General features: G+C 40.2%; 1 protein-coding gene across 3 annotated transcripts in view; it reads right to left on the reverse strand.

Annotated features, from left to right (window-relative positions):
* Window positions 1-13237: 13237 nt before the first annotated feature.
* Window positions 13238-19360, reverse strand: part of LOC100694014 (glutamate receptor 1) — a 104045-nt gene continuing 97922 nt past the window's right edge. For 2 of the 3 annotated variants that reach the window (XM_005463805.4, XM_005463804.4), the window contains exon 18: window positions 13238-16421. In XM_005463805.4, the coding sequence (XP_005463862.1) occupies window positions 16209-16421 (213 nt within the window). In that variant the 3' untranslated portion in view covers window positions 13238-16208. The remainder of the gene's footprint in view (window positions 16422-19360) is intronic. The other variant, XR_003221820.1, reaches the window with a different exon arrangement.

Here is a 19360-nt window from a genome sequence, read left to right on the forward strand (position 1 = left end):
GTCTTTGACTTTATTTATTTTCTGCTGTGTTTTACTTGCATCTATTTGAAAGAGTGAGTGTAAACACAAAACATATTTTATTTTATGAGCTGGAATGTGCAGAAAATAGGTTTAAATGTTAAACAAATTTCTTCCAGTCAGAGAATGTTGCATATAATTGAATTTTTGCTTGATGCATAAAGTTAAAAGATTAAAACTAATAAAACAAGTTTTAAGAAGAGACGTTTCCATTTGATTACATTTTATATGATGGATTATGCAGAAAAAGTAGAATTGGGCTGAAAGATCTATCACTTTATCACCTATTCAGGTTGTAAATTGTGTTTTTAAAAAGTAACTAAGTAACTAAGTAACTAAGTAATTAATTACTTTTGAAAATAAGTAATCAGTAAAGTAACAGGATTACTTTTGGGGGGAGGTAATCAGTAATTAGTAACTGATTACTTTTTTCAAGTAACTTGACCAACACTGCTGGCCACTAGACAGAGTTTGTCTTTACTTATTGGACCCCGACTGCCGCCATCAGGTCGACCTGTGACCTATGATCTTCTTCATTACTTATTGTATGTGTGAGTTCTATATACTCATATAGGTAAAAACAACGTACCTTTTATCATTTTAACATTATTATACTGATAATTTCAGCAATTCAGGCAGTTATGAAGTGAAAAAAATCTCCTGCAAGGATAAATAATGGGGGCATTTACTTAGAATGTGGGGTAAAAATATGCTTCAGACTACACGAGAAGAGAAGACCAGATGCCTGATTTCTAACGTCCTCCGATCACACCGCTCTTCCTTCATCTCTGCAGCGCAGTAATTAGTTATTCAGCACATGGTGATAAGAGTAATAATCACAGCTCTATCTGCTGCAGCTGATAAAATTTCCCACTGTAACCAACTCTGTAAACCCAGAGCCATAATTACATCTTCCAGACTTTGACTGGCTTTTCGTTAATTCCCTGACAGCCAATCAGCTCGCCTCCTCTGTCTGAGTTGTTAAACTTGCGTCCATGTTTTATGTTTGATGGTCATTTTAAAGCCCCATAATCCTCTCTGAGAGCGTGAACCAGCTGCCTCGCAGACGCAGCCGTCAGCCATGCGACAGCTTCACAGTCGCTTCTGCACTTTTCTTCTTATCTGACAGACTTCAGCAGATGTTCGTCGGTAATTCCTCCATAAATCGTCCATCTGCTTTCATCACTTTTCCTTACGTTGAGTCGTGTGTGATTTTCTGGATCCGTCAACACGAAGCAGAGCGTCATCACTGAGCTGTTGTGTCTGTCCGCTGGATATGGATGAGTGCTTTTGTGCTCCATACTGAAGAACATGGACTCAGTTGGAAAACCTCATCTTATTATTTTAACCCTGTGCTAAAATCCTCACATGCTTATATTAAATTTCTGTAAGCAGTTATTCTTCCTCAAAAGGGCTTTAACTGTAGAAAGCCAACGCTATCCTCTTTAGGGCCTGCTGTTAATAATCGCACAAACTAGTTGGTGTGATGAAGGGCCTCTGATATAAAACAGTATAATCTGATACTACACATCACAATGTTGTGTGCAAACATCAGGTCCACAGAGACTCCAGCCTGAGCCCACCTGTCAGCCGCACACCTCGCCGCTGCCTCGCTGTCCTCGTGCAATGAAAAAACACTCTACAGCAAATAATCAGAGCAAAATGTACTTAAAGTGGAAGCAAAAGTATTTGAACAAATCAGCCGTATTCATAATGTGATTAATAAACACAGAGCTCAGATATTTAATAGCTGACAGGTAAAAGCACAATGCTTCACACTGAATAATATAATTTCGGCCTTTAGACTCCTGTTTCTTTGGTCTTGTTTCTGATATCATTGTCTCCCATTGTGTCAGGTTGTCTGCGGACCAATGAGAGTAAAAGTAAAGCTCCCATCACGGCACCGAAACGCTGCCCTCTCAGTGTCTCCTGTGACTTCACACTGGCTGCAAAATGAGAGGTAGGAGGAGGCTTGTTTGGCTCCACTTATAACAGCATATCCACCCATTTAAACCCCACAGGGGGGCCGGGTTGTTTTGATTTGAGCGTAGCCACTATTTCCCCGGCAGGCAGACTGTGACAGAAGTTACTAGAAACTGACACAGATCCTGGATCGAGGGGGTGTAATGTGTCTAAGCCTCCTTAAAACGCCCGGCTTCATGCATACAGAGACGCCCGAAGAGGCAGACGATGGGAGTCCGGAGTTTCTGCAGGGCGTGCTGTTTTAATTTGAATTTAAACCCACCAAACGTTAATCATATTTCTTCAGATCTTCCTCCTACGGCCTTGGGCTGAGAACCTAGAGACAGTTTGAGAATGGAGACATGAATATAATTTATGTTATCATCATCCATTGTTATTTCGTCTATTTGTCAATGAGCGCTACGAGAGCAGATGTGGTCTCACTGAGAGTTACGCCCGCTCTCATTGTGTAAATTTAAACTCATCATCAACAATTTAGTGTGGTACTTTCTAACTTCCTGATTCTCTGAGCCTGTCAGCTCCAAACACAGTGGAGAAGAATTACGACAAAGCTGCGCTCTCAAATAACAGGGACTATTTTCAGTGGTGGATTAATACGGCTTTGATGCTGTAGTGTGGATGGCGTATGTGGGACTAACTGACAGTTTACTACAGTTGGACATCACAGTGGTTGAGCAGTTAGCACTCCTGCACTTTTATTAAAAATACATCAAAAGTCACCAACAAAAAGCTAGAAAAGTCCGGTTCTGGGACTTGAGTCCACAGTTAACTGACAGCTGTTAACAATTACTTGGTAGTTTTCTGGTTTACATCCACAAACAATTCTAAGAGCTATAATATCTCAGCATGTGCACTAAGTTTTAAGTGCTGCAGTGTGAACCTTGATAACCTGCTGAACTGGGTAAGTTGCGGCTCACACATCCTGGTAATGGTTGCCAAATTTGGATAAATAATTTCTGGTGACTGGATTTACACCAGTGTGGACTGAAAATGAAGGAATCTCACCAACTACAAGTCATGAAATCAAATTGATTTAAAAAAAAAAAAGCTGTCCTGGTTCAGTTTAAGCCAGTAACTCAGTCTAATTCTGGACTTAGCTCATAAAAAGTGCTTCAAAGACACCAAACGCACAAATACAGACTAGTTCAGTGACCCCAACTGGTGTTAATTAAAATAGATGCTAATTTTAGGCATTTACAAAATCCAAACTGTGACTAATAAATAAACTTGTTATGGTGAAATTAAGCTATTGCTTTCTTTGTAACCTTATTTCTTCCTACATTTCTGTAGCAGGTATCAGGGTGTCGGGTCAGACCCAACACCCTGAGTTTATTGTTTTTTTGTTACTTTTCTATTTTAAAGATGGTTTAAGTTCCAGTTCTACAGTTAGACTCGAGTTTCGTTATGTCTATGTTGCTGAGTTTCCTGCATCCCCAGTTTATGGTTTCTTGTCTGTTAGGCGCCTGTCGTGTCTTTGTCTCACTCCTGGGTCGTGTAAGAGTCTGTTGTTTCACCTGTGTTTGTCTCTCGGCCCTCCATGTGTCGTCTCCTGTTTGTATCTCTCAAGCACTCCTCTTAGTTGTGTCACTGTGTTTCGTCTTCCTTACCTGTTTCTGTTGTTTCTGTCCTTGCGTCTCATCTTTTGCCTCCCTGCTCGTTTATCTCCATTGCTATGTCAAGCCCGTGTCTCTTAGGTCTGCGTCTCAGTGTTTCCTGTTTTACTTTGACAGTCTTGTGTCCCATGTTCAGTGTGTTCAGTTTTGCTTCCTCCTGTCCCATTATTAAGTCTAACTCATTCCAGCTGTTTTCCCATGTTTCCACTTCCATGATCCCCTACTTGTGTGTGTATATATTGTGTAAGTTTCCACTTGTCCTTCATTGGTGCATCTGTAAATCTCCTGATAGTCCTTCCTTGTGTTTTCACGTTTCCTTTCTAAGTTCAAGTCATTCCAAGGTATTCCTAGTTTTCCAGGTTTTTTGTTAATTCTAGTTTTCCCAGGTTAAGTGTTTCATGGTTTGTTTTTTGTTATTTTGGATTTCCTGTTTCAGCTCATGTTTTCTGTAATCTGCCTTAATGATTGGCACGCCCTTAGTTAAATACAGTTGTGTCTCCCATGGTCTGCGTTTGGGTCCTTTTAAATAATACACATGATCTGCCTCCACAAATCATGACAGCAGACTTTATTCTTGTTGTAAAGTTAGACCAGGGGTGTCCAACTCCAGGCCTCGAGGGCCGGTGTCCTGCAGGTTTTAGATGTGTCCTTGATCCAACACAGCTGATTCAAATGGCTAAATTACTTCCTCACCATGTCTTGCAGTTCTCCAGAGGCCTGGTAATGAACTAATCATTTGATTCAGGTGTGTTGACCCAGGGTGAGATCTAAAAACTGCAGGACACCGACTCTCGAGGCCTGGAGTTGGAGACCCCTGAGTTAGACATTTAAACATGGCAGTCTATAGGGACCGACTCAATGCTGGAGCCTATAGTTTTTAACAGCTTCAGTTTCCACCTCAGAGGTTATTAACTTGGTTTTCAACCTGTGCCCAACAATCAAAGCAGAGATTGTCTGTTTGGTTCTGTGAGCTGTTTAAACTGCACCTCTGTTTCTGAGGAAAATCTGGTGCTTATGAGGAAAACTTCTAAATGAGGCTGAAAGCACTTTAATCACATTTCTATTAAGACACTCGAGTCCCCATGATACAGACCCATAAAAGCCTCTCCTTGCTCCTGTACTTGTTCAATATCTTTTGTGGTCTCTTTGTGGTCATTTTGCATCCTGTGGTTATTGAGCAGCCGTTCTTTTTGTGGTTTAGCATCTGTTTATAGTCGTCTTGGGTCTCTTTGCTGATGTGTTTCTTTTCTTGCTCATATATTGTCTGTTTGTAGACTTTTTTGAAAATCTTTGTATTTTGCATCTTCACATACTCATTTTGATTATGATGATATCACGAAGAGCCATATTCGCTGGTGGGTTTTGCCACTTCAGTGTAAATTCAATGACTGAAGCTTTAGTTGTTTCAACTAAAGGTCAGAACGGTTAAATCGTGCAGAATATTAAAGACAGCGTGTCCTTATCAGCGCGCCTGCAGGCTGTCTCACATTGGGAACAAATGGTGACGACTGCATTACTACCAGGCTTTAAGATGATGATGATGGACTATTGTCTGTTTTTAATATTCATGCTGGACTGTTAGCTTCTGAATGGAGCTGAATCTCACACTAATAAAGAAAATATATTTGTAGCTGCAGTTTCTGTATTTATAAATGACGACAGCCCGTGTTCACAAACACAGAGTCCTTCCTCATGAATCAATAATGTGATCAATAACAGCAGCAGGATTTATTGAAGCACAGATTTTTGCCCACATAAATGCAACAGAACACAAATATAAATCAAGCATAATTGTTTTGTTTTCACAGCCAGTGAAGATGTATGAAAGGACCAATTAGTTTATTGAATTAAGTATAACAATAAAAGCAAAGCAAACTGTTCTCCATAAAGAATGCAGTGTCTTTTTTTTCTATCCACATAGAGTTTAAAGAGCATCGCCACAAAAAGCATTTAATTCCTCAGTATTTATTAAGGCTGACAGAAACACGCAAAATAATGAAGGAAATTATTTAGAATTGCAGTTACAGTTACAAACCACCCCAAACAACAAGCACAGAATATGATGAATGTTATTATATTTAAAGATAAATATAACTGTGGCAAAGGGATGGAGATGGATAAGAACACCACACGGGTAGGCAGTGCCACTTAAATTCTGGGCCAAGAATATATTTCTCACATCATTCATTCCCCCAGCAGTCTGAACCATGGTTACAGTGAGATGGAGCCGTTCTTTCATGTTTACTTGAAACTCTGTCCCAACCATCCAAATGTTTGAATAGAAATCACATATTTCACTGTCTTGTATTTTCCAGTTTTCATGCGCCTGTGTGAATTGTAGCCTCAGTTTCCTGCTCTTAGCTGACAGGAGTTTTTGTCTGTGTTCATCCACCAGTTTGGATTTGATCATTATTATTAATCTCTGTCTCTTTTCACAGTGTTTCTTTTGTCCCGTCGTTTTCCTCCTCTTGTCCCCAACCAGTCACACCAGATGGCCACTCCTCCCTGAGCCTGGCTCTAAAGGTTTCTTCCTGCTAAAAGGGAATCTTTCCTTCCCACTGTTGCAAAGTGCTTGCTCAAAGTTTGATTGTGCATGATTCATGGTTTCCTTCCTATTAGCTCAAAGCAGTCTTCTTTGACCTTTGGCATTATAACCCAGAGAACTGCCATTCACCGGATATTTTCTCTGTAAGTCCTAGAGATGGTTGTGTGAAGAAATCCCAAGAAATCAGCAGTTTCTGAAATATAGGTGGTGGCTGTAGCTCAGGAGGGAGAGCAGGTCACCAACTGATCGGAAGTTTAGTGCTTCGATCCCTGGCTCCTCCAGCCTGCATGTCAAGTATCCGTGGGTAAGATACTAACCCCGAATTGCTCTGTGATGCATCCATCAGAGTGTGAAGGTGTATGAATGTAGTTAGGAAGTACTCAGTTTAAAGAAAGTGCTTGTGTGAATGTGGCATGCTGTATAGAGTGCTTTGAGTACTCTGGGAGAGTAGAAAAGCACTATAAAGTATCAGTCCATTTACATCCACAGCTGCTCTTTGCACCATGCTTTGTGGATGACAGTTAGTTGCTAGTATCTGTTTTGGTTGCTTAGGTAACCCTATAATGTATTTACCACCGCTCATGTGTCAATCAGCAGTATACTTTTTACTTTTAGCAAGCTAAAATGCTAAGAACAATGTAAACTTCTGAATTTCAAATGTCTCACTATTGGAGCGTGTTAGCATTCTACCATTAACACTGAGTTCTAAGCACCTCTATGCAAACACTTGTAGAAAGCTAAGTCAACCTCCCAGCTGTGCTCCAGCCTGGAAAAGGTTGCTTAGTCTGGCTGGCATTCTGTTGTGTTCATCCAGTTTGGTTTGAGAACTGTGAATTTATCTGTTGACCATGTATAGGTTAAGTAAATTTTGGTTCAATTGGTTCATTTTGAGCCAGTGTACTTGGGCTAACTCCGGGGTGTCATTAATACTATCCTTCATCAGAATGAGATATCTTTTTGGCTCTGGAAGAATCCTGAATCTAAATCTTTGGAGAATTTTAGCAAAGGTAACGGTAATCAGCAAAAATTTTCAGCATTTTTTTAAAGCAGATTTGATGGTTTAAAATTATATATAGTTACAGTGTTTTGCTCCAGTGACCACCACAATTAGTGTAGATGGTGGTTCAAAATAACTCTGTAAGTAGCGAGATTTACTTCTAAAGAGATTTTGGTACAATCACAAGAGTTTACTAGCCATTGGAAAAGTTATTTTTGTTTCAGACTGTACACTACATACACTTGATAGTATTACTAGAGTATTGTAGTGCCGTCATTCTGTGTAAAAAGAGGTTAAAATGAAGCAAATATAAACAGCTTTCGTTGCATTTTCATTCAGAGGACTCCTTTTCTTCTCCTTCAGCTCATTTGCACTTGTGTTGTTTTATTTCAAACTCCTCTATTTGTCTCCCGTGAAGGATGTGCAGTTTTGCCAGCAGCCCCTCTGGGAACCAGTCCTCCTCCGCCTCGCAAGTCTTCCAGAAGTTTCCACAAGGGTGCACAGTGAAAGGTAATGGGCCACAAACTCCTAATCAGGGGTCTTTCTGGGGCTAATTGTCGTCTCCTTCTGTCTCCATCCTCCCTCACAGCAGGGAGAGTAATGAGGTGTTACGTGATATGACGTACCCCTCAGGACAACAAACCATTCATTGAGGAGTCCTCAGAGATCAGAAAAGAGCTAATGGAGAGAAAACAAGGACAAAAAGATAAAATCATAGGAAGAACAATGGGGTAGAAGAACAGAGGTTAGAGATAGGAGTGGGTGTTTGTACAGGAAAGGCAAAGAAAAGTTACACTTACAGAGAGAAAAGGAAATTAAGACACTGCACCAAGAGACGATCGATAGAGCAAAGAAATAAAAAAAATAATCCAGAGAGAAGAAAAGGTGAAAGAGCCAAAGGGGACCGACTCTGCAGGACACCAAGAGAACCAGAGGCAAAGATAAACGCACTCAATTTACTGAAGTTTCTTGTATGAACCACTTAATTTTAAGCAGCCTTAGGTTTGCCTCCAACTTTAAAAACTGCACAAAGAAATTCTCCTGCAGCCTCATTTTCTCCTATAAACTCAAGAAACATTTCAGCAATTAAACACCTGTTTTCCCCATCTTCTGTCATCTTTTTAAAGCGTGCAAATGTGAGATTCATTCCTGAACTAATTTGTGAGTGTCTGAAGGCGAACGTCTGCCATTGGACCTTTTCTTTGTGCAGATGGGAATAATATTGTCAAAGCAGCATTTACAGTGGCTTGCAAAAGTATTCGGCCCCCTTGAACTTTTCCACATTTTGTCACATTACAGCCACAAACATGAATTAATTTTATTGGAATTCCAGGTGAAAGACCAATACAAAGTGGTGTACACGTGAGAAGTGGAACGAAAATCATACATGATTCCAAACATTTTTTACAAATAAATAACTGCAAAGTGGGGTGTGCGTAATTATTCAGCCCCCTGAGTCAATACTTTGTAGAACCACCTTTTGCTGCAGTTACAGCTTCCAGTCTTTTAGGGTATGTCTCTACCAGCTTTGCACATCTACAGACTGAAATCCTTGCCCATTCTTCTTTGCAAAACAGCTCCAGCTCAGTCAGATTAGATGGACAGCGTTTGTGAACAGCAGTTTTCAGATCTTGCCACAGATTCTGGATTGGATTTAGATCTGGACTTTGACTGGGCCATTCTAACACATGGATATGTTTTGTTTTAAACCGTTCCATTGTTGCCCTGGCTTAATGTTTAGGCTCGTTGTCCTGCTGGAAGGTGAACCTCCGCCCCAGTCTCAAGTCTTTTGCAGACTCCAAGAGGTTTTCTTCCAAGATTGCCCTGTATTTGGCTCCATCCATCTTCCCATCAACTCTGACCAGCTTCCCTGTCCCTGCTGAAGAGAAGCACCCCCAGAGCATGATGCTGCCACCACCATATGTGACAGTGGGGATGGTGTGTTCAGGGTGATGTGCAGTGTTAGTTTTCCGCCACACATAGCGTTTTGCATTTAGGCCAAAAAGTTCCATTTTGGTCTCATCTGACCAGAGCACCTTCTTCCACATGTTTGCTGTGTCCCCCACATGGCTTGTGGCAAACTGCAAACGGGACTTCTTATGGTTTTCTGTTAACAATGGCTTTCTTCTTGCCACTCTTCCATAAAGGCCAACTTTGTGCAGTGCACGACTAATAGTTGTCCTATGGACAGATTCGCCCACCTGAGCTGTAGATCTCTGCAGCTCGTCCAGAGTCACCATGGGCCTCTTGGCTGCATTTCTGATCAGCGCTCTCCTTGTTCGGCCTGTGAGTTTAGGTGGACGGCCTTGTCTTGGTAGGTTTACAGTTGTGCCATACTCCTTCCATTTCTGAATGATGGCTTGAACAGTGCTCCGTGGGATGTTCAAGGCTTGGGAAATCTTTTTGTAGCCTAAGCCTGCTTTAAATTTCTCAATAACTTTATCCCTGACCTGTCTGGTGTGTTCTTTGGACTTCATGGTGTTGTTGCTCCCAATATTCTCTTAGACAACCTCTGAGGCCGTCACAGAGCAGCTGTATTTGTACTGACATTAGATTACACACAGGTGCACTCTGTTTAGTCATTAGCACTCATCAGGCAATGTCTATGGGCAACTGACTGCACTCAGACCAAAGGGGGCTGAATAATTACGCACACCCCACTTTGCAGTTATTTATTTGTAAACAATGTTTGGAATCATGTATGATTTTTGTTCCACTTCTCACGTGTACACCACTTTGTATTGGTCTTTCACCTGGAATTCCAATGAAACTGATTCATGTTTGTGGCTGTAATGTGACAAAATGTGGAAAAGTTCAAGGGGGCCGAATACTTTTGCAAGCCACTGTAGAAAGGTGACTTCTTGGAATAAAATCAGTTCGTTTTATAGCTTTGAAGTTTTATCTGCCAAATGTTGTGTTGATCGATGGCTGTCTGCACCGAGAAAAGGCAACCTGAGTAATGTTGACCTCATTAACAGACAAATTCATTCTTAGCTTAAATCAAAGATAAATTAGTTGTGCTGTTTGTTTCAAGACGATGTTCTTTGATTAGTTTCAGTCAGGTATTCACAGGCTGACAGGAAACGCAACAGACGGCTGCAATAATTATATTTAGATTTGAGTTTCTAATAATGTAATGCTTTGAAGAAGCTACACACAAATCATATCCCTTCATTGAGAAGGTTTAAGGTTTGTGAGAAAAACAGTGTAAAACTCTACTGTATGAAATGATTTCATATCACTTCTGCCACCGTAATAGTTTTTGGGATACTTGTCTTGTATTGATTTAATTTATCATACTTTTATGTTTTACTTTCAAGTTCATTTTCAAGTTTATGCCTACATGGATATGTAGTATCCCGATACTCATGGTGTGGAAGCTATGGTAACACGAACATCCTGGTTACTGCATATTGTGTGAGCCAGTGATATCTGTCATTTCAGTAACTGATCATCTTAAATCAGACTGTTAACCAATTTGCTCTAGTTTTCCTCTGTCTTCAGTGCATTTTGGAGTAGCTACATTTCATTTCTCAGAGCTGGTTATTGGTTGAGTTAGCTGATGGATCAATATGCTGCTGCAGGTTTGTGTTCAGGTTGCCACCTCGTGGTGGCAGTTTCAGTTAGAGTTAGCATAAAGTAATTACAAAGAGTACCTTTAAGCCATCTTTCTCATGATTGGCTGCCCCACATTAACCCAAAGATTTGAATGGCAGGTGGGTGGGGCTTCTATGCATGAGAATACCATATTGGAAATCCCTTTTTTCTACATAACAAAAGGGTAAGAGTAGAAAAAAAATGTGTTGCCTGATGTCTTTAGTTTACAGGAGTTACTTGTACATATACTGAACTCATTATTAGAAACTTTGGCCATGTCTAATATGAAAATCCACCACTGCAGGACTTTTTATGAGACAGGAAATAAAAGCATACAATGTTTCCTTTGATTGACATCGGCTTCAGGTAGGTTATAATGAGTCTGGTATGTTTGTAAAATGGATTGTTCAGATGCCTCGTGCATCGAGCAGAAAAGGGCCTGCTGTTCTAGTTTCCCAAGTTGCTGTCAAATCTTTGAAAACAAGCTTTCCGTGTCTCACACTCAGTATTGATTGTGCTGGTGAGTCGTGCTTTCTGCAGGGTGATTTTCCTCAGAAATGTCTGCTGAAGTGACGCCTTATGGAGCCTCTCCAGCCTCTCTGGTCACATTATCACTTCATACCAGAGTGACATTCCTCTGATCTGCCTCCGCTGTCAGCCAGCTCTACAGTGGATTTTGGAGTGTTGGTCATCAGAGTATCTCCTGCTGTCTAATTTCATCACAAAATGTTTTTTCGCATTTTTTTTTTACTTTCAGAGCCTGATGTCTTTACAGCAGCTCAGTTACCACATTACAACATTACAGCTGCTTGTGGATATTTTTGCAGAACGCATACAACTGTCATTTCTACCAATTGGTCATGCCAGATAATGGCAGAAAATTAAAGTGAAGAGAGGCTCGATATCACATTCCTTCTTCTAACAGAGATATATCCGCCTATAGAAAGAATACATACTATGAAAAGACGCAAGATAAAGAGTTTCAAAGAGCCTCGTGTCGAGCGGGAAATAGGACTCTCGATCTGATTTAACCTCCCATCTGGCATTGCCCTGTGGCTTCAGAGTATCAACAAATTATTTCATAATGTTCCATAACATGAAAGATGAGGAAAATAGTCACTACTCAAGCCGCAAAAAATTGTTTTTTTCTTTAGAGGCAAAACTCTGCTGGGTGTAATTCAGGTCTGAATTTTAGCACCATCACCAAACAACACAGTTTCAGCAGAAAACTAAACGGACACGCTCAATAAAATACATTAACCATATATATACATATATGAGAACTTTACAGTTTATGTTGGCTGAATGATGCTATTGATAATAAGAGCTAGTTGAATTCTGTAATGACAAAGAAAGGGTGCTTCAGTCCTTCCTTTATTACCTCCTTCAACAAAGGATACAACTAAAGTTCCTTTTTAAAAAGAAAGGAGACGTCCATGCAGTGCAACATAGTGTAAGTGCTGTTGGATTTGTTTATTTATTTTTGAGCACTGCAGTTCTGTTTTTATACATCCTGATAAATTTTCATTCGGTTTACATCCATCGACCTTCTGCCAATTTTATTTTTTTAAACCTTTATTTGACCTGTAAGAATATCTCTTGTGAGAGCATCCCCGAGCTGTTGTAACCATCTCAGGACACGTCAACAGGTTTTCAAAGGGTGGGAAAAACCAAAGGTCTGAGAGAAAACCTGCACAAGCATGTAAAGAACATACAAACTCGTCACACTCAGTGCAAGCCACTGTGAAGCCACAGTGCTAACAACTGAGCTTCTCCCACAACTGACTCAGTCAACCATCTAAACAAAGATGCTCTGATCTGCCTCTCTCACTTTTAAAAACCAACATTCAAAGCCAGGAGACACTCTGAGCCCCTCCAGTGCTAAATGACTGAGTTCTTGAACTTGTCTGTAAGGCTGAGCTCAAAAACTCTTCGGAGGAAGCTCATTTCTGCTGTTTGTCTCCTCAGTTTTTCAGTCACAACCGACAGCTCATAGCCACTGGTGAGGGCAGGAATATAGACTGACCAGTAAATCAATAGCTTCACCTTCAAGCCCTCTCTTCACCACATACTGGTATACCATCTACATCACTGCAGATGATGCATCAATCCATCATGAAAACCAAACTGATACTCAAACTCAACCACTACAGGGAACAACTCCTCAAATCAGAGTGGGCAATCCACCCTTAATACCATGCAGGTGTCAAGGTATCAAAGTCATTAAAGAATCTTAGAAAACTGAAACGACTTGATGATGAAGAAGTTGTTGAAAATCATGCAATATAGTTTAAAGCAAGCACTTTGACATTCAGTAAAAATCTTTAATCAAGCGTGAACCCAGGGATTTAATTGATTTGCGAAGCCCCAAATGAAAAAGTGTAAAGTGCCAGAACAAGCAGGCAAATTAGTCCTGCAGAGACTTGGTTCTGTCATCATTTGAACTCAAAGGCAGGAAAAAAAGGAAAACTTCAACAGTCAGGCTTATAATGTAAGTTTTTATTAAATAGGATAAGTGACAAAAATGAAAAGATTATAAATTCCAAAATAAATGAAAAAGATTATGCAGACAAACAGGTGAAGCTCGGCATGGTATCATTCATATACAACTGTGAACACCTGATTTTTCAGTTTCAGAGTATAAAACATTTCACTGCGGTGCTGCTTGATTGCTCATGCAGTCCAGAAAACACTAAGGAAATCCAGGAGAAATGTGAGGAAACAACCTCCAAATCAAACAGAGTTGTCACAAGTTTCCTCTTTCTCAGGATTTCTGATCAGAGAGAAATGTTCAGCAAACTGAAGGAAAACTCAGCTTCTTTATAACACAGAACACACTGAACACCTTTCACATGACCCTAACACCGATCAACATCAAGTCCTGAAATTATGTGATTATATGAAATTACTGACATTTATGGCAGAGTTTAGTGGATACTTAAAGTAGCTGTAAGATCCAGTATTATAATTGACAGCATGCTGGTCACAGTCTTGTTTCTCTTGTATTTAATTTGGAGAGCTGAAGGACTTGTAGTTTGTGTGTCCAATAGTCCAGTGGATACAAGTGATGTTGTTCATTTCCACTAGTTAGAAATTTTGTTCTGATTGGTCCCTTTGATGGTGCCTGTTTCCACATGATAACTACACCAGACGTAGGAGTGTAGCTAAAGCCCAGCAGAAACCTCCATGTGTGCAGGAGAAGCAGCTGGTTGTGTTGACTGAAGGTGGTGCTGTCAGGAGGCTACTGCTACAAACTCTCTGCTGCGTGTTTGAGTGAAATCAAAATAGCGACTCTAATACTCACAGAAAAGTATTTTACTGCATTCCTAACCTGTAAAAAATGAGCTACATCTATTCTTTCGATGGCTTCTATCTATAACAGAACGTTTTATCCAGAAAGTGGGAATTCTGGTTCACCATAAAAAAAAGATCTTCCACAGCTGATCAGATGGTTCATGGTGTGTGCTGGTTAGGGACACATGTTAAAGTCTGCGTAGTGGAGTTACTGTCTGAGACAATTCTAGGTCATATCTTGACTTATGACATCATATTTTTGGATCTTAGATGTTGTTTTTTCCTGTAGCATATATTACTGGCACTTGATTTAACCCCTTGACATCCTCCAGGTCACCAGTGAAGCCCTTGGAATATATGGCTGCACTTTAGCCACATGCTAAATGTGGATAGTTGTTACCTTTCAAATTAACTGTGTTAAAAGCACGTTGGCCTTTCAGTTCTTCTGTTATCTTAGTTCCATTTATATTAGTAACCATTTGGTGAAAATTCTGTATAAAGGGGTAGACCCGAACTCAAAATGGATTACTGGTGACTTGTTGGATGTTAAGAGGGTAAATTTATATTTGAGTATATTAAAAGACTGGAAAGGTAGGAAAATGTTTTAAACCAAAGGTAAAATATTGGAAAAAACACTCACTTAAAATTTTTATGTGTGTCACATCAAGCAAAGTTTAGTATACATTTACCACAAAACATATTTTCAGTGAGTGTGCTTACATGGATATGTAGTGTCCTGCTATTAATGATATGGAAAATATGATAATACGAGCATCCTGGTTACTGCATATTGTTCAAGCTGGTGATATCTGACATTTTAGTAACTGATCATCTTAAATTCCACCGTTGACCAATTTGCTGCAGGTGGGGTTTTTGACAGTAAGGAGGTTTGGAAGTTCAGGGTAATGATTGTGGACATTTTTAGGCAGCAAACAGAACATGTTAGAAACTTGCCATACTTGCATCCTTGTCAGATGTTGAAAAAACTCAACTGCCTCCTTTTGATGTGGAGCTCCTCACCTTGTCGCTAAGGTTGAGGCCAGCTACCCTTCATAAAAAGCTTATTTCTACTGCCTACTGTCCACTACCCAGAGTTACGTCTTTATACATTTTCTGGAACCCTAAATGAATGCAAGTAAATTCCTGTGACATTGCGGCGCACCTTTAGTGCTGCTGTAACTTGAAATCAGGACTTCCTTCACTGGTAGCAGCGAAGACAAAGTGAAATTCTCAGAGCAAAGTGGAAAATTGAAGAAGTTATGTATGATGAAGTTTGTTCGTGTCACCTTCATAGCAGAAAAAAACTCTTTAATAAACTTGAAATAATTTGCTAACTGATTAAATCTGCTTCATATTGAAGACGCTCTGGATTCAGGAATCAGGATGCATGGTTTATAAATACAAACTCAAAAGCAGGACACTTAAACATAACCAGTAAACCTATCTCCACATAACCACGCTCACAATTTCAAAGCATATGACACATCGGTCTGTATTCCTAAACTGCATTAATATGAATATAACTCTGGGGGCAGATCACAGATCAGAGCGTTGTCAGCTGTTTCTTCAGCACAAGTTCCTGAAAAAGGTCTTCATGCTCAAACTTCTCAGCCCTCTCTGATCTGGACATGGTGTTCTGTGTGAATGTGACGAAGCACAAAGGAAAAGGAGGGGACTGGAGTGAAGGGCAAGAAGAGGTTTAAAAAAGGTATCCCCCCAACCAAAACACTGGTCAACCCCCTCTGCTGCTTCAGTTTAAGACAGTGCTCATAAAAAAGTAATTCCAGTTCATTTTGTTAAAGTTTGTTAAGCCCTGCTGCTTGTCTTGATTTCTTTCAGGTGTTTTGTTCAGGTGCTCTCTGTTCAGAGTTCTGCAGTATTCAGTTATTCACGGTGAACATGAACACTTCTTCTGCCTGCCAAATCCCTCCTAATCTTTTTCTTTTCTCTTCTGAATTCAACACTTTTCCCATTCATCCATTTTTATAGTTCTTCCTCCCCTTTCTTCACTTCCCTTGCCGCCCGACATTTCATCCTTATTATTCTTTTATGCTTCCCTTTTTCTCTTTACCTTGTACCTTCTATTTCTCTCCTCACCAACAGACTGACAAACAGGTAAATGGATAGAAGCGTCTTGTCCAATAACAAGTCTTGGCTAGGATCACATGCCTGTGGAGGACAGTCCCAGGCCGGCTGCTTTGCTCATGCAGGGTAAACCCTGAGCTCCGGCTTTTGGGAAATCGTGGGCCACCACGCGGCCATTCTCCCCTCCAAGTCCCGACGGTCCAACTCCTAAACCACCAGCAACCGCTCCTCCTCCTGCCACCGCTATCCCGCCAAGGCTGGTGCTCATCATGGCGGCATCAATAAGCTCCTGCAAGATGGGGACAAAAAGAGACAAAAGTCAGTTAAGCACACAGACTCACACAAAGACAAGTCTTTGTTAAATTCAGTTTAAATAGTTAAATTGTTTGACAAAGAGGAAAAATATCTCAAACCTCTTTCATTTAGCAGATGAAAATCCTTCTAATTGTTTTAACAATGAGTTTTTCTCTTGACCTCAGTTTCCAGTTAACAGCATCAGTATTACCTTTTTAAGGCCAGAATTATTCAGCCACATTTCACGTGAATTTACCTTGGATATCCACAATGGAGATATTTTTATTTCCATCCATAACCAGATCGCAACAAAGTCTATTTGGATGTTATCGACAAATTCTTCGAGTCCATGTTGTTTCTTTTATTTATTCAGTTTTTATATTTCATATGTTGAAAGTTTTACTTTTTGCCAGTGTACTTTCCAGACTCTTCGCTCTATGTGAAAGATGTTTTTTCTGCACAAATCAAAAAGATGTGATGTTCATGCTCCCAGCATGAATAACCTAATAACAGTCACCAAATATTAGCATAGAAATTTATTCTACTAATCACTTACCTTGATTAATTTGATTAATGGAGGGATATTCTTTTTGTTTTGGCTTCCACATCCACCAACACAGAGTGGAAACCTGGTGGATGCTGAGGAAGTTCATGAGGTATCAATAAGAAATGTGTGTGTGTGTGTGTGTGCGTGTGTGTGTTTTTTTTTGGGGGGGGGTCTAAAAATTATGTTTTAACAAATTACCAGCAGCAAACATTGCCTAGTGGAAGAGGATGGATGGAGGAAGTATTACTTCCGAGCAGCAGATGTCTACAGTGTTCCCCTGAACATACACTACATGGCTTTTCCACTGATGTTCTTTAGTTTCTTTATTCCTCGATTTTCTAGTTTGATTTATAGACATTCATTGAGCTGAAGTCAGAAATAATGACGCACTTTGGATATGTTAATATTGTTCACAGAGTTATGACTCTGAGAAGTAAGACTTTTGGCATAAACTACAGCGATCTGGTTGAAGGCTCCTAATCGCCTCCATGAGTTGTTTCACAGCTGCACATCCAGTTTTTGGATAAATGATGCTTTCCTCTTGAATGAGTGTGTACCGCAGTACACTGTGTGTGTGTGTTTGTGTGTGTAAAAGAGTCATCACCAAAAGCGATCAGAGTAGAAGTTGTTTTTCAGTAGCAGAATGAAGCTCTTTCCCTCAGCCTCACCTCTCAGTAAAACTAATGATGTGGATCCAGAGTTAATATCCTGCATCGGGCCTCAGAGGCTCCCACGCTCCCTCGCTGTTTGCTGCAGAGTGCCGACAGTTGTCAGGCAGATTGGTACAAATAAATCCTGGATTTATTCACTTACTGAAGCAGCTTCAGCGCTTACAACGCCTTGGAGTGAGCGTCCTTACGTCTGAACGCCAGACACCAAGCACCCTGGGCATCTCCCCTCATGTCTCTGCATCTCCCACCCATCTTTTTCATTTTGATAGAAGGTTTTATTATGATAGCAGCTCTACATATGATGTCTGGAACACAACAGCATCTGTCCCTGCAGAGTCAGACCATCACTGCTGTTCCCTGCAGATAATAACAGCCACCTGTTAAACCATTGTGAAGCAGATCAGAGATTTTTGTGTCCTGAATATGAAAATTTCTCCCTCCGATACTGTGGCCTCAATGACAGCCCTGTTGAAGCTAAAACTGAATTTTAAGCATCACTTGTCGATTTGGCCAGTTTTTAAGTACAAAATGTGAGAATCTGATGATAAGTAAAAGAGATTATAGAACTTACAGGAGAATTTTCATGTAGAGATTTAATTCAAAATAAGTCTCAATGTGAAGAAAAGTAATAAAGCCACTGAGTGATAGGTGGAAAAAGCTTAAAGCTGGTGTTAAACAGGTGGAAAGTTTCAAACAGATGAATGCGAACAGGTTAGAATATAGGTGGTAAGGAATCCTTTTTCGGAGACCATGAACTTTTCTAATCTAATGCACAGTTGTTGTTATGATATCTTAACTGTCAAAAAGTGAATGTACAAACTTGGCTGGACATGCATGTCTTTGGACTGTAGCAGGAAGCTCGAAAATCTTGAGAAAACTCTTGCAGCAACACGGAGAACATGCAAACTCCAGGAAGATTAATCCTGATGTCCCTCTAGCAGGTCCAGTTCCACTTCTATGTGACAAATTAGCATCAAGGTTTGCACAGAGTTTACTAATGAAGAACAAACAACTTTAGTGATCCTCAGAAAACATCAGGCTAACTTGGTTTAGATGGATTGTGGGTAATTTTCTTTTTGACCTAGTTTTTCCTTTGAGGATTTATTAATAATGCCACACAAATGTCTCTTAGAGCAGAAACAGTGAGGCCACATTTTTCTTTTTTTTATTTTCTGTAGAATGATCTTTGAGGTTTCATGTGTTAACAGTTAAACTGAAAGAAAAATCTCATGTGTCCTCATTAGGACAGGAAGTTGTGTCAGCATGTGAGCATGGAGCATAAGGTTCATATTGATCATATGCAATTAAGCCACAAAGCATCTCAGGCCACTTAATGCAAAAGTAATGCAACAAATTACTTTGTCCGGGGAATAAATGACAAGTAACGTGTAATGCATTTCTGTTCTTGAATAAACATCCCAACACATGGCAGATATTTGGAGGGATTAGACAACACAAAGTGTCATGTATGGATTGAACACGATCAGTATCTGTGCTTCCAGCACGTTCTCATCCCTCCAGTATTAATTAATGCAGTTTTGTCAAAGTCGCTGTCGTGTCTCTGTTGAGCACAGGGTGTCCTTTGGTTTCTGTGCCTCGACACAGTAGGTTATGAGATCAGTGCGAGGGGTCTGTCCTCAAATCTCATCATTAGTGAGTGTATAGGTTATTGTTGTGAGCTGTGTAACCCAAACCACAATCTTCTCGTAAACCTAA

The sequence above is a fragment of the Oreochromis niloticus genome, linkage group LG10 (assembly GCF_001858045.2).
Source record: "Oreochromis niloticus isolate F11D_XX linkage group LG10, O_niloticus_UMD_NMBU, whole genome shotgun sequence".
Taxonomy (NCBI): Eukaryota; Metazoa; Chordata; class Actinopteri; order Cichliformes; family Cichlidae; genus Oreochromis; species Oreochromis niloticus.